This window comes from Hipposideros armiger, unplaced genomic scaffold, assembly GCF_001890085.2.
Source record: "Hipposideros armiger isolate ML-2016 unplaced genomic scaffold, ASM189008v1 scaffold_282, whole genome shotgun sequence".
Classification (NCBI taxonomy): domain Eukaryota; kingdom Metazoa; phylum Chordata; class Mammalia; order Chiroptera; family Hipposideridae; genus Hipposideros; species Hipposideros armiger.
Genome location: NW_017731632.1, coordinates 774,186 through 789,287, shown reverse-complemented (window position 1 = coordinate 789,287; position 15,102 = coordinate 774,186). Strand labels below are relative to the sequence as shown.

Genomic DNA, 15,102 nt, shown 5'->3' with positions numbered 1-15,102 from the left:
GGGGGGGGGTGCAGCACACCGGGAAAGCGCTCAAGTCCCAGGAGCAGTGTCCTGGAGGACGCAGGCCCACAGCATGGCCACCTGATGCCTTGGTTGTGCTGTGCCTCCCGGAGGATGGAGCCTGGGGTGCTGCTGGCGCCCCCTTCCCAGGGCCCCAGTTACAGACACTGGCAGGGCGTGCCGTGCGGCCCTGGCCTGCTCGGAGGTTGCGTGGGGACTGGCAGGGTGCGCACCTGTGCAAGGGCTGGCGGTCTGCTCAGCCCACAGGCCCACCTCCCATGGTCTGCTCTGTGCAGGAAGCCTCGTTAGCGCCTTGGGTTCAATGTGCGGTTTGTGGAGTGGAGGTGATGGCACGTTTGGCAACATTGGGAAAGTGGGTGGCAGGTACGGTGGGCTAGTGGCTGAGTTTTTCCTTGAGGCCCGCTGGTCTCGGGGTTATCCTGACGCCAAATAGGATTGTGCCAAGAGGTTTGCCAAGAGATCTGGACAAAGAAGACTGAGGATGGGACTTCCTGACAGATTCAGAGATCTTAGACTCTGATCTTGATCTGAAACCACTGGGCTGTCCAGTCGTGTGTCCATGTCGTCCTGTCCTCATGCTCCCCCTCCACCCCCCATCCCAAAGGAGAGGCAGCTGCCCTTACCAAGCTGTTAAACTGTCCCAGCGATGGGACGTGGGCTCCTAGAGGAGCAGCAGTTTCCCAGAGATGGACTGGCACTTGGTGACATAGTCAGAGTGGGTATAACTGGACGTGGTCCCCCGCTGGGCCTGTGTCCTGAGGTCCTTACAGACACACGGCTTTGCTGCTAGTCCCTGCGGTGCCCTGGGCCTCTGGACAGGTAGCTGGATTTGGCAGCTGGCTGAAGCCTGCTGCTCCGTTGACGGTTAACACATAATGGTGGTGCTGTCTTTCCGCTCCAGGGTGCCAGGCCCGGGGGGGTAGTCAGCGTTCTGCTCGCAAGACCTCACTATCTGTCAAGGAGACACCGATTGGCCCTGTTGAGTGACACACAGACGTCATGATGTCCCCTTCCACACCTTGGTTTTGTTTCGATGACTGCCTCGCTTCATGGGCTTCCCCGAGCTTCCTTCTTCCTTTCTCCCCAGGTGCATGGGCAGGAAGGTTGGAGTTGGGGCGGCTGTCCTGGGAGAGGATGGGTGGTCTGAGGCCGGCGGATAGGTAAAGGGCATGCAGGAGTCCTGGTTCTGGTCCTAGGTGTGCTGGTCAGTTTGGTCAGAGGACTTAGCTTACTGTGGCCTCAATGCTCCCAGCTGTAAAACAATTGTTTTGGATGAAATATTACTCCTTATCCTGTTCCTTTTGTTGTTATTTGAATAAATCCAAGTGCCAGTTTTAAAATTTACGGGGAGAAACACCTGTGACTGAAATTCTCACTCACAAGTTCACGGTGACCTCAGGCCCCAGGCGCCTCAGGAGAGTACAAGATGGATAAATGTGCCCATCCCCAGATTGGGTGGTCTTACCAATTCCACAGACCCTTTGGGAACAGTCTGCGTGTACCTTGAACCCCGCCTGGGAGTCGCTGTGTGTCTTTAAGCCGATTCCCTGCAAACCAGGACCCCGGACAGCGTCAGAAACTTGGTGCAGACTGTGTTTTTCCTACTCTCAGGAATCCAAAGCCCCTAGTGATTTGGAGAAATGAAAAATACTGTAAGATGCATAAGACTTCGAGCATCTCTGCTTTGATATTTTCTCTCAAAATTAACTTATTTTTGGCATTGCATACCCAGAAAAGGCTGTCACTGCTGGGTCCCAGGGTGTGGATAGCTTTGGTTTTTACAACATTGATGCCAACTTTTCCCAAGAGGTTGCGCTGGCTTCCTTTCACACCGTGTTGGGGCTCTCATTCTCCCATGGCCTCCCCACCACTTGACTTTGAGCCAGTCTGATGGATGGTTGTCCTGTAGTACCCCACTGTGGTTTTAATTTGTTTTCCTTTTCATGTTTGTTGGTGGTTCATTTACCCCTTTTCTGAAGTGCCTGTTTGAATTTTAAAAGTTTTTTTACGTGTTGTATATACAGCTTGTAGAATAGCTAAAGAAGTTAAACTTGAACAAAGCGATCCCTTTGTCTTTTTTTAACAGTGAATTTTTTTGGGGGGGGGGAATTGAGGGGATGGGAACAGTGCTGGGGGATTGGGGGAAGGGGAACAGACAAGTTGCTGTCGTTTTGTTCTTCAGTCTAGTTGTGGAGGACGTTGCTTCACTGGCCCAAGTTGGCACCATCATTGCACTCTTCCCGGGCGAGGCAGATCAGTCGCCGGCTTCTGGACGGCCGCTCACTGCAGCCGCTGGCCACTCACGCTGGCTGCTGGCTACACACGGAAGCCCATGGCCACCCACTGCCACAGGGGCTGCAGCCTACGCTGTCGCCGGCGACTCACAGCTGCCCAGCTCCAGGTTGAGCTGTTGTTCAGCATCTTAGCTGTGGAGGGCAGTGTCACTGGCCCTCATATGTGGGATCCGAACCGGGGCCCTCTGGTGTCCCAAGCCAGTTCTTAACCATCGCGCCACTCGGCCGACCCAACAGTGAATTTTTTTCTGCTCATTTTTCCTTTGGGTTATCTGCCTTGTAAAGTTGTAGATACAAGTCTGCCATTTAGTTACATTTTGCACTGCCTACTCAGGGGCTTGCATTTTCTCTCTTTGGCCAATATACAGAAGTTTTTCATTTTAATACAGTTGAATTTATCAATTTGTTGGAGAAAATCTCGTAAAACTATTCTATTGGGGGCCAGCCGAGTGGCGTGTTGGTTAGGAGTTGGCTTGGGACACCAGCTCTGAGCAGCGCCCTGGTTCGGATCCCACATGAGGGCCAGTGATGCTGCGCCCTCTAGAGCTAAGATGGTGAACAACAGCTCAACCTAGAGCTGGGCCTGCTGTGAGTCGCTGGTGACGGCGTAGGCTGCAATGGGGCTGGCTGGCAGCTGGCGTGAGCTTTTGTGAGCCGCCGTGAGCGGCCATTCAGAGGCCGGCAACCGATCTGCCTCACCCGGGAAGAGCGCAATGATAATACCAACATGGGCCACTGAAGCGACGTCCTGTACAACTAGGCTGAAGAACAAAAGGACAGCAACTTGTCTGTTCTCCTCCCCCAATTTCCCAATAAAATCTTTAAAAAATAAATACGTTCTATTGGGTTGTTGGAAAAGTCATGACACATTTTGCAACGAAAAACATAGAAAAAATACATCATGAATTTTTTGACAACCCAATATGTTCTAAAAGTTTCACTGTTTTGCCTTTCATGTTTAGGTCTGTAATCTGCCTGAATTGACTTTTGTGTATAGTTTGAGATGGGGTCTTTAACATCTCTCGGTAAAGTTTTATAAGGTTCCCTGTGTGGTTTTGAAGTCTTTAGTTAGAAGATTTATTCCTGGGTACACAGTATTTTAGGATGATATTCAAAATATTTTAAAATTGTTTTTTATGATTTTCCCATATAACAAAATGCAATTGATTTTACCTATTGATTTTTTTTAATCTAGCAATTCTTTTTTTTTTTTAAAGATTTTTATTGGGGAATTAGGGGGATAGGAACAGTGCTGGGGAATTGGGGGAAGGGGAACAGACAAGTTGCTGTTGTTTTGTTCTTCAGTCTAGTTGTGGAGGATGTCGCTTCACTGGCCCAAGTTGGCACCATCATCGCGCTCTTCTCTGGCGAGGCAGATCAGTCGCCGGCTTCTGGACGGCCGCTCACTGCGGCTGCTGGCCGCTCACGCTGGCTGCTGGCTACACAAGGTAGCCCATGGCAACCCACTGCCACAGGGGCTGCAGCCTACGCCGTCGCCGGCGACTCCCGGCAGCCCAGCTCCAGGTTGAGCTGTTGTTCAGCATCTTAGCTGTGGAGGGCAGTGTCACTGGCCCTCATATGTGGGATCCGAACCGGGGCCCTCTGGCATCACAAGCGAGTTCTTAACCATCGCGCCACTCGGCCGGCCCTAATCTAGCAATTCTTAATGTGTAAATCTTTTGGATTTGTAAAGCCACAGAAGACGTTATTTCCTTTTTTTTTCTTGCCTTCTGCACTGGCTGAAAAAACTAAGCACTGGATGAATAAAAATGGTGACAGTCACTGACTTTCTTGTCTCATTCCAAGTCGGAAAGCATCCTTTCCAAGTTTCACCATTAATAAGACCTGTGCCGCCGGGTTTTTGTTTGTTTATACCCTTTATCATATCGGAGAAATTCCTATTTCCTGTTGGGCTACAAGTTTTATCAAGAATCAATGTTGAATTTTAACAATTCCATCTAATGATAATTTTTCCCCTTTCATATGTTGAGGTGGACAATTACATTGACTTCTAGCGCTAAACTGATTAAACATTGTGATAGTGACATCTTTTTATAGTATATAGCTAGGTTCAGTTTGCAAATATTTTATACTGTATGATCTTTGCATCTATTTTTATGAGTAAGATTGGTTGGTCTGTAATTTTTCTTTAGTACACACTCCTTATAGGGTTTTGGTATCTTCCTAAAGTGAATTGAGTGCCTTTTTTTTTTCTGCTTCAAAAGATTTTGTAAGATTGGAATAATTTCTTTTTTGAACGTTTGGTAGAACTCTACAGTGATGGTACCTAGCCCAGAGTTTTAATGAGTTTTGGTAATTACAGTTTTTAAGAATATGTCGATTTCATCTGAAATTTTCAGTTTTATTGGCATAAATTTGTTCATAATGTCTTAATGTTCCATGGGATCTGTAGTGATGTCTCCTTTTTCATTTCTGATATTGGCTATTTGTGTTCTCCATCTTTTTAGATGAGAGTCATCAGCTTTATAAGATCTTTTGAGCCGGCCGAGTGACTCAGTTGGTTAAGAGCTCGCTCAAGAGTTTGAACTCTGAGCAACAGCGGTTCGAGTCCTGGCCCAAGCTGAGCTGCCAACAGTTGGCAGGATGGCTCAGCTTAAAAAAAAAGGTGTTAAAAAAAAAAAGATCTTTTAAAGGACCAACTTTTAGCTTTGTGGATTTTTTCTCTTGTAAGTTTGTTTTCATTCATTGATTATTTCTTTGAGTTTATTTTACTGTTTTTCTAACATTAATTTTCATCATTTTTTTCTAATACATGAATTTAAGATTATATTTTCTTTAGCTATATCCTGCAAATTTTGTTATTTATTTTATACATTCAGTTTGACATTTATCAAATTCATCTTTTTTAACTTCCATGCATAGGGAATTCATTCTCTCTCTGTCTCTCTTTTTTGCTCTTTCTCTTTGTTAATCTTTACTCTATCGGTCAGAAAATACATTGTTTGTCAGTACTTTGCTATTCACGGAGACTTACTGTCCCCTGGCCTGCCACGGGGTGGCTGGCTTTCACGAGGTAACTTGCTCCTGCCTGGGCTTTGGTTTCTGTGTGAGGCAATCAAAAGTACTCTTCAATTTTTCAAGAATTTTCTATTGTTTTCTTTTTTCTTTTTTTGTCTGAATTATTATATTCCCTTTATTTTTGACCGAATACCTTTTTTGGATACCTTTTTACTTTAAAATATGTATGTTTTATCTCAACATTTTGTTGTTTTCAGTGGGAAAATTGATGGAAATACTAGTCTGCCATTTATTGGAAATCTCTGCTTATATTTGTCCATCTTCCTTTCTTACCTGGTTTAATAGGTGAATTAAAATGTTCAGGCCACTTTTCCTGAGCATTTGCAGTCTGCCAGTCTCTGCTCGGGCTAGAAGTGGTGCAGTGATGGAAGAAGACTGGCTCCCTCTTTAAGAACTGAGACTTTAAGGGGGTGTTATTAAAAATGGTATTTTCTTGGACTGTTGTCCCTCATTAAATTTCAAGAGATTGTTTTTTTAACGTCAGTTTCGTTCTCCTGGAGTCTTTTGGTCTGGTTCCGTCGCGCACTAGTGGGTCGTCCGTTAGTGCCGTGTCCGTTCACCGCCTGGCGACTCCTTTATGAGACTATTGAAAGGCCCTGCCCATCTCCGTCAGCGGGTGGAAAAGGGCACGAGGGGCACCCAGTGACTGCCAGAGTGAGCAGACCCGCTTAATCGGATGAGAGAAGCGCTCAGACGCTGTGGCCGGGAGCTGGGGAGACAGTTGCTGCGGAACCCGTCGGGACTGGAGCGTGATGACAGCTCTCTCTTCTCTGGCGCCCCTGGCAACGCTGCAGTAACAGTGTGTGTGACGGCGTGACGTGCGCGGCGATGGGGCCTGACGAGCAGCCTTTGGTGTGCATGGCGTTTGGAGATGGTGGTTTTTCTCCAGTGGGACATGTGATGCTGAGTGGGAAGATCGCCTAAAGCAAGTGGCCCTCTGAGCTCTGGGTTGGGTGAGCATTCTTAGAAATGCCAGGGCTCAGCTGGTCAGAGGACGCCAGTGGTGCCCGCTCCATGGTTCTGCCCTGTTGTTCACCCAGCATATTGCTGCAGCCCGAGAAGGTACCTAGAATGCCTGGTGTGTTGTCCACTGGTAGACGGGCTCGTCCTCCCCGCTGACCAGGGGCCTATGACAGAGGTGTCAGCCCTTGTAGGTGTTCTGAGGCTCACCTGTGCTTCAGACGCTCGAAGGGATCGCCTGCCTGGAGTCAGTGTACCCAGGTGCCCACAGGTGCCCAACGCCTGTTCTCCAGATGTCTCCGTGCCCCTCTGATCATGTCTAACTTGAGCTTTTCCGTGGCCGAGAAGGAGAAGCCAGGCTTCCGTGGAGAGCGTGGGTCTGATCTTGGGCCAGCTCACCAGTCCTGACTCGGCTGCTCAGACCCAGGGCTGGTGACTGGCTGTTGATTTGGTTTGGTTCTTTGTTTCTTCGGAGGCCTGGCAGCCAGAGGAAGGGGCTCCAGAGCTTGTGCTGTCCCTGTATCTGTCTGTTTGCTCCTGTAGTCACCCTGCCCCCAGGCAAGTACTGTGCTACCTACACACTCCAGCCAGGAGGAAGGGACGTCCCCAGCACACTTGCAGACACTGGCTGGGATCCTGGATTGGCAGTGGTTTGGCCGCTGGGTGGAGGGAGTACCTGCCCATCAGCTCGGAGGTGGCACAGGGGCACGGGCTGGGCATGGAGCTGGGAGGCCAGGCTGGGGCACCCTTCTTTTCTGCCCTTGGGCAGGAAGCCTCCTCTCTGAGCAAAGTCATCTCCAGGTCCCGGTGTGCCCATTTACCCAGTAGTTAGGTACGCAGCAACTGCCATGTGCTAGCAGTGTGCTGGGCCTGGGGAGCATGTGGACCTTCCTGGGGGCTCAGTGTTTGGGTCTGGCCCTGAGCTTGGCGCTGCCGGGACGTGAGCTGGGTCTGACTCACAAGAACCTATGGAGCCCTGTGGCGTCACATCCCTCACAGGTGTATCCACACCTGGTCCATGGTCCATCTGGACTGAGGGAGGTGAAGGTGTTGGCGCTCTGGAAAGCCAGGGTCACCTGCACCCGCCCACAGCAGAAGGGTCTCTTCCCCTTTTCTAGAACTTCATAGGAACTGCACCTGTGCCAGCCAAGCTTTCCTTCCAGTAACATGGCCCTGAGGATGAGGTCGGCTGTCCCCAGTTTCACTTACAGTCCCCTTCAGGAGCTCCATCTGCCAAGTGCAGACCTTCCTTCCCGAGAGCGATTTGTACCTGTTGCTTCAGGTTGGAGCGGGAAGCTACTTCAGCTGTTGAAGCAGCAGCGGTTGTAACCCCGGGAGGAGCAATGGCAGGAGGGGCATGTCTCGAGTGACCGCGGAGGTCTTGGCTTTGCCCTGCCGTGGGGGCCTCTCTGTAGGACAGGGTAGCCCGTGCCCCTGCCCTGACTGAACCGAGGAGAAGCGGGTGGCAGCACACAGCGAGTGGAGGGCGAGGGCCTGAGCTGACTGGCCTGCTGGGAAACTGTTGTCACAAACCAGTTGGAAGGAGTCAGAGCAGTCAGACGCTGGGCTTGTCTAGCTCTCGTTCACGTCTTGCTGGGCCTCAAGAATGCGGGATGGCATTGATGGCAGTCCTTGGTGCCTGCCACTCCCCATGGTCCCTGCATGCCCTACTTTTGGTGTTTAGTTAATTATTTTTAACAATGTATCGAGCAGTGTGCACCCTCCCAGGAAGTGGAGTCCTGATTCTTGTCTTCAGCGTGGAGCTAGTTGTGGGCCCCGTGACCCTGGGGCCCAGGCATTGTCTCACTTAGTCCTCACAACAGAGGTGAGCTGTGGGCACAGTGCCATTTCCCAGAAGAGGAAGCTGGCTCCCAGAGGGTAACTTCCCCAGGTCACACCGCCAGCAGCTGTGGGGAGGCAGAGGCAGCCTTTGCCGCCCCTGTGGGAGGCTGTGCTGGCCCCCCTGCGGGGAATTTTGCATTTGAAACAAATATTTCCATTTTATCATTTACACATTCAAAAAAATACTGAATGCTTTGTATCAAACTGATTGTGTCTTTCTCTTTTTTCTCCTTTTTAAAAGATTGTTGATGGTGAGTAGTTTCCTCTTTCATTGGGATGGGATGGAGAACTGACATCGGGTGGGGGAGGGCGCTGCAGGCCTCTCCCAAGCTATGGTGCGAGAAGGCCAGGTGGGAAGAGACCGTCGTCGGGGGTGGGGGTGGGGGTCACACCTGCTGTCAGCCCTGTGCCTGCTGGGAAAACGGCACCCCTGGCGCTGGGCTACAGGCCCCTGGGCTCTGGGGAAAGCTGTCACCCAGGTGGTATGCAGCTGGGCAGGTCCCCGGGTGTGGCTGGGCGTGGCCTTTGTGAGGTGGTGACGGTGGTGGGGCTGGGAGGCCTGTGCCCTGAGCTGGGACTCACACCTTAGAAAGGAGGCGGCCGACCAGGACCGCCAGGAGGCAGCGCCAGGATCACGGTGACAGCTGCGTGGTGAGCAGTGACGACGAGGAGCTGTCCAGGGACAGAGATGTGTATGTGACCACCCACACTCCCAGAAACGCCAGGGAAGAGGCAGCTACAGGACTAAGGTACCTGTGTGCCCACCGCCCTGCTGCCCCCGGGCTGGGGACTGCTCTGTCACCAGGAAGCCCCTGGCCACATGGGACACCCTTGGCCCCTGGAGTGGGGATCCTCTCCCCACTTCCATTTCCCAATGGGTAGGGGCCCCGGGTGTTAGGAACACTGGCCTTTCAGCAGGTGTCCTGAGCCCATGGTTCGAGAAGGGCTTGTTGAAGCGTCTGCCCAGTTGAGGGGTGCAGGTGCAGGTGCAGTGTGAATGCCCCAGGCTGGTGGCAACCCCTCCGCCTGATGAGAACAGACCCAATGGCCCCCCAGCCTTGTCCTGCAGGAATGCTTCGGGGGCGGGGGACAGGGCAACTCGAGTTGTTTGCCATCTCTCGTCCTGTCTCATCCTTTTTTGCGTGGGCCCCCACTGCACCCCTTGGGCCCGCCGGCCCTCCAAGGCAGGGACTGACCTGACGCACTGTGATTTTAGGCCCTCGGGGACTGTCAGCTGTCCCATCTGCATGGACGGGTACTCGGAGGTAAGCAAACCCCATGTGTCTTCCCAGCCGTTTCGGCAGCAGGACGAGATGAGAGGCCACCTCCGTAGGTGGGATGTGATCCCTCTAATGCAGTCACGCCTGGGCTGGCACATGGCTTGTCATATAGCTGTGTGTGAAGGGAGAATGGGCCCTGCAGCCTTCCCATCTGGCCCCTGAGCCCTCAGCACTGCCCCACCGTGTGCCACACAGCAGCTGTGATCTCTCTAGGCCCATGGGTTCAGGGGCCCAGGGGCCCTCAACTCCCAACCCCTCGGGCTGCTGCTGCCAGGAGCCTGGCTCTTGCATGTGCTGCCGGCACGGGGACCCCAGTGGTGCCTGGGTGTACACAGGTGTCCTTAGTTGTCCACGCCACTTCCTTGCCCTCCTGGGGCAGTCCGGCCCTGTCACGTCGCATGGTCGGGGGCGGGTCTCTGGGCACCACCGGTGAGACTGGGAGCTGCTGCTCTGGACAAGGGCGCCTATGAAGCTGGTCCTTGTTGTGTCTTCCAGATTGTGCAGAATGGACGTCTCATTGTCTCTACAGAGTGTGGCCATGTCTTCTGCAGCCAGTGCCTCCGAGATTCCCTCAAAAATGCGAACACCTGCCCAACCTGCAGGAAAAAGATCACCCACAAACGCTACCACCCCATTTATATATGAAGTGCTGAGGGCCAATCGGGAGAGAGGGCGCGTGGGGTGGCCCTCCGAGGCCTCTGCCCCGTTTCCCGAACTCAGAAACACTGTTTCAAAGCCAACGTGTGACACGTAAACTGCTCTTTTGTTTCCACCCCCTGGCATCCTTGCGTGACCTCTGGTGGGACGCTGTGGAGCCGAGCCAGGGCCCCGCCAGGCCGGAGTCCACAACTCCGCCCCGTCGTTGGAACAGTCCCAGGCTGGGAGCACGAGTTGGGTACATGGGGACTGAGAATCATGGTTCCAGCCTCTTCCCAGAACCTGCACGATTGCCAAGAAGTTTGCCCCGGTTTCCTACTGGCAGTGTCCTCGCCGAGGGGCCTGGTCAGAGTGCGAGCTGGTCTGTCCAGCTCTCCCGGGCGTGCTACCTCGTCCCGGGCGTCTGCCCGCCAGTGACCAAGCCAGACACGGTCCATCGGCCCGAGGACCCCAGGTGCGAGTGGCCCCAGAAGGACCAATAACTGGACTTTTTTCTTCCCTGAGAGTCAGAGGTGACCGTGACTCCGCCGACACCTTTGCAGTGAGGTGCAGGGATCTCTGCAGGGCAGTCCCCAGTTATTAAGGAGGAAATGTGCAATAAAGCCAATTCTCAGCCTCCTTTCAGCCGCCCAGGAGATGTAGCACTGTCCATGTCCCTCAGGCCTTGTGGTGCCTCTGGAGCAGTGCCTGTCCCGTCCACCAACTGTTCTCAGGAACTTCCCGGGCCCAGAGTCCCTCACCTGGCACCCGCCACCCAGGGTCAGTGGGGCAGGCGTGTGGCCGGGTGTCCTCCCTTCTGATAAAAAGCGCCCTGAGTGCCACATGCCTTCCATCCTCAGTCCCCGCTGCCTGATGTCCTGTCAGCAGGGACCCTGGAAGAAGGCGGCAGTATTTGTGGCCTTATCAGCCGCCATCTCTACGCTGCTGCCCAAGTCCCAGCTGCCCCGGGTCTCAAAGAGCTCGGCCCATGCGCCTGGCTGGCACGCCTTGGCCTTCCCACCCACCCCGCCAGCTGACATTCATTTCAGAAGCTGCTCTCTGGCCGTTTGGGCTGTGACCCTTTGGGCTTGGACTACCCCTAGGTTTTGGTGACCTCACCAAGGAGCCCAGGTAACGCCTCAGGTGTGAGAGCCTCGGGTCGTCGGAGGCCCCAGTGTGGCCGAGCTGCCCCTCAGCACAGGGCTTGGGGAAACGTGAGAACAGGTCTGCAGTCCAGCCTGCCTGCACCTGTAACTCTCCTCACGGGGCTCCAAGCCAAAGCAGCAGCCTTTGAGCGAAACGTCTTCACAGCGGGAAGGAGCCGCGTCTGGCTTTGCAGCAATAACTGGCCTTCAGTTTTTCTTCTGAAGGAGCAGGGACTCGGCACAGATCACTTTAAACGGGGCTGAAGGAGTGTCCCTCCTCTGTTTCATTCTGCATTCTGGCTCACTTCCAGGTAGTTAGAGTGAAAGTCGTTCGGTACTTGGAGCGGAGGGGCGCAGGACAGCGGCTGCCACCAAGCAGTGTGTGCGGCGTCCGCCCTCCCACTGGTCCTTGCCGCCTCGTCCCTTCTGCGTTTCATGAGAGCGCTCTTTTGTTACGTTCTGACATTACCCCGACTTCAGGAGCCAAGATGACCATGTGGTCAGAATCTCACGTTTTATGCTTAAGGACAAACAGTTGATCATAAAAGTTGTGTTTCTTCATACTAGATTAAATTGGATAAAGTATTTCGTTTCTACGGTTCAGAAACTGAAATTGGAAGGTTGGTGTGAAAAAAGCCCGCCCCCCCTCCCCGTGTACATAGTCCAGATCTTTCTTTGTCCCATTTAAACTGTATCCATGGAGTCAGTCTGTTTTGGATCCTCTTCTAGTGTTACAGATGGAAATAAAACTAATAATTTGAACCAAGTATCCTTTTTGTGCAGTCCTTCACTCTTTGGGATCGATCCTCGCCTTTTGCCCAAGGTGTGTGATTCGTGTCTGCCTCACCTGTGGTGCGTTTTGCATGTGGGGGTACTTGGCAGGCTGCCCACCTAGGCAGGCTCGAGGCCCTTGTTGGGCATTCTGGGCAGCAGAGCTGCAGGTGCAGCCCCAGCCTCCTCAATGGAGCCAACATAGCCTCAGCCCTAAAGAGCGAGTTGGCTGTGGGGCTTGCTGTTGTTTTGGCCAGTGCCAGCATAGTGCACCGCCACTCCGGCCACCCAGACACAGTTTGCTCTCCGCGTGGGGACACAGGAGTGTGTGGTGTGCCAGGGAGGCTGAAGACAGGACGAGCCTGGGGTTTCCAGAGCTGGTGATGATAGACCTCCCCTCCCCTCCCCGCTCTCCATGCCTTTCGGGTGGAGCACAGGGAGAGCAAGCCAGCGTGGGGGGTGCCTGGGGCTCGGGTGAATGACAGCCAACCTTCAGAGGCTGGCCTCTAGGAGGTGGTTGGTGACAACACAGTAAAATGCTTACTGTAGGGGCCAGCCAAATGGCTCAGTTGGTTAAGAGCTTACTTGAGTGCAAGCTCTGAACAACAGGGTCGCCAGTTCGATTCCCACATGGGCCAGTGTTGCTGCACCCGAGCTGAGCTGCTGCTGAGCTGCCAACAGGTGGCAGGATGGCTCAGCTGGTGAGAGCACATGCTCCTAACAACAAGGTTGCCTGTTTGACATGTTGGCTTCACCCACGCGCAACTAATTGAACACAGCACCTTGACCTGAGCGGCGCAACTGGACTTGGAGCTGAGCTTGCTGCACCCTCCACAACTCAGATTGAAGGTCAACTTGGCTGCTCCCCTTCCCCAATTCCCTAACACTGTTCACCCCCAATTCCCCAATAAAATCTTTAAAAAAAAAATGCTTACTGTCTGCCCTACTCTGGGTACTGCACTCAGCTCTGGCGGGTATCAAGAAACCCGGCTATGGTGCTGCCTTCCTGGGTTGTGCATTCACGGAGGGACATAGTCCCCAGGCCAGGGGAAAATCAAACCTGGCAGAGGTGAGGCACAGGAGTCCAAAGGAGCAGCAGGGGGCGCTGAGCTGCACTCAAGTTCCAGAGAGTTCTCTAGAAAAAGGAAAGGAAAGGCCCCGAGCCCAGGCCCTGTGATGTGCTGAGACCTTTCTGGTGCACAGGTTTTGCAGACACTTCCTGGGTGGCCCCCCAGGGCCCACAGTGTCTAACTTGATCGTGAAGATCCTAGGTGTGGAGAGCCTGTGAGGCCAGGAGCTTGTATCCACAGGCTGACCAATGGGGCCTCCAAGGCTGGCGAAGACCTGGTTAGTTTCTAATTTTTTTCTTTGACACTTATAACTTGTGTCTGTCTTAACTAGTTTTTTGTTGTCGCCATAAAGAAATTTAATTGGTTTTTGCCTGTTAATTGTATATCCAGTATCCTTGCCAACTCCTTATTCCAAGAAGAGTCTAGATTCTGTTGGCTTCTCTACGTTCACAACCACATCACCTGCAAGGAACTGCACATCACCTAATTCTGGAACCGTTCTCTTCCTGAACATGCTGATGGCCCCCAGTCAGTACATTATTGTACAACATGGTGCTGGTGGACATCTGTGTTTCAGTGTTTTCACCAAGAACGTGTGTGCTGTGGGTTCTTGTTAGACAACTCTCAGACTAGAGAGGTTCCTTTTTCATCCAGGGGGCAGGAATTCGCCTTTTATTTCTGTTTTGTTGTAAATGTCTGACCTTATCGGTTCTTTTCCTACTTATTGAGATATAGGATTGGTCCCCTTTGAGCAGTCAATAGTCACATTTTTTCTGTGTACATCAGCCTTGCATGTTTTGTATAAATTCAACTTGTTTGTGAAGTTTTGTCTGTCTATATATTGCTTTGCTTTTCTAATATTTAGCTTAGGGTTTTTCAAAATCCGGACCTATCACTTTCTTAACACTGTCTTTGTCAGATTTTGGTTTCACAGTAAGGCTAGTTCCCTACAAGATTAAGGAGTACTCTCTCCATACCCTGGATTTGAATTATTTGTTCCTTGAATGTTAGTAGAACTTATCAATAAGACCTCTAAGCTGCTCTTCTCATTAAGGAAATATTTTTAATACTGATTCATTTTTTTAAAAATGAGAACTATTCACATTTTGTAAAATCAGTTGTGTTAAGTTACAGGGAATTTATACACTTCATTTCTACAAGTTTTTGGCATGAAGTTTCATAAAATACAATCTCTGCAGCATCATTTTATCATTAATGTTAATTTATGCATTCCCTTTTCCATCAGTTTTATTAGAGATGTGTTGATTTCATATTCTGTATATGTTCATTCCTGTATCCAAAATCTATGGGTCCAATTCTGAAGCCTTTTATTGCTGCTTGCTCTCACGAATGAGGACTTCCTTGTCCGTGTGTTCTGTGCACTTCTTTTTCCTGTGCTTTGAACCCATGTGATTTGGTCTACTCTGGAACTTCTTTGAGACCTGGATGAAGGTCGGTTCATCTAGAAAGTATTTATCCTTGCTTTTGTGACGTGTTTAAGGTTTTTACCAGCTCAAGGCCACTATATTTATCTTTTATGCTGTGAAGTATAGCACACACAAAATACCACCTTACTGAACTACTGCAAATGTACAGCTCAGTGAATTACCATTAAGCAAATTCCCATGAAACAACCAACTGCAACAAGAAATAATACTGCTGGCGCCTTGGGAGCTCCATGTCCTCCCTCCCAGTCAGCACACTCTGCCTTCTCCCCCCAGGTAATCGCTATTCTGACTTGAACAGAAATTACTCTTGACTATAAGTATAATTAGCAGAACATACAGCCTCAATTGCATAATTTAGTCTTGCCTGTTCTTTGAACCTTAAATAGATGGAATTATTTAATATGTATTTTTGGAAAGGGATGGCTTCTTTTGCTCAATTATTTGAAATTGGTTCCTGTTGTGTAGTTTGTTCATTTTTCTCGCTGTATAGTGTTTTGTTAGATGAATATGCTTCTGGAAGGTCTAGCCGTTCTTTCACCTGTTGAAGCGTTTGGCTGTTAACAGCCCAAAGTGAACGTTCTGTCTCTCATTTGATG

At 51.3% G+C, this 15,102-nt stretch overlaps 1 protein-coding gene across 2 annotated transcripts in view; it reads left to right on the top strand.

The window, feature by feature from the left end:
* The window catches only part of RNF4 (ring finger protein 4), a 30,263-nt gene extending 18,277 nt beyond the window's left edge, over positions 1-11,986 (top strand). For both annotated transcript variants that reach the window (XM_019658067.1, XM_019658068.1), the window contains exons 5-8: positions 8,398-8,407; positions 8,746-8,905; positions 9,373-9,421; positions 9,932-11,986. In XM_019658067.1, coding sequence (XP_019513612.1) covers positions 8,398-8,407; positions 8,746-8,905; positions 9,373-9,421; positions 9,932-10,081 — 369 coding nt within the window. In that variant the 3' untranslated portion in view covers positions 10,082-11,986. The remainder of the gene's footprint in view (positions 1-8,397; positions 8,408-8,745; positions 8,906-9,372; positions 9,422-9,931) is intronic.
* Positions 11,987-15,102: the final 3,116 nt, after the last annotated feature.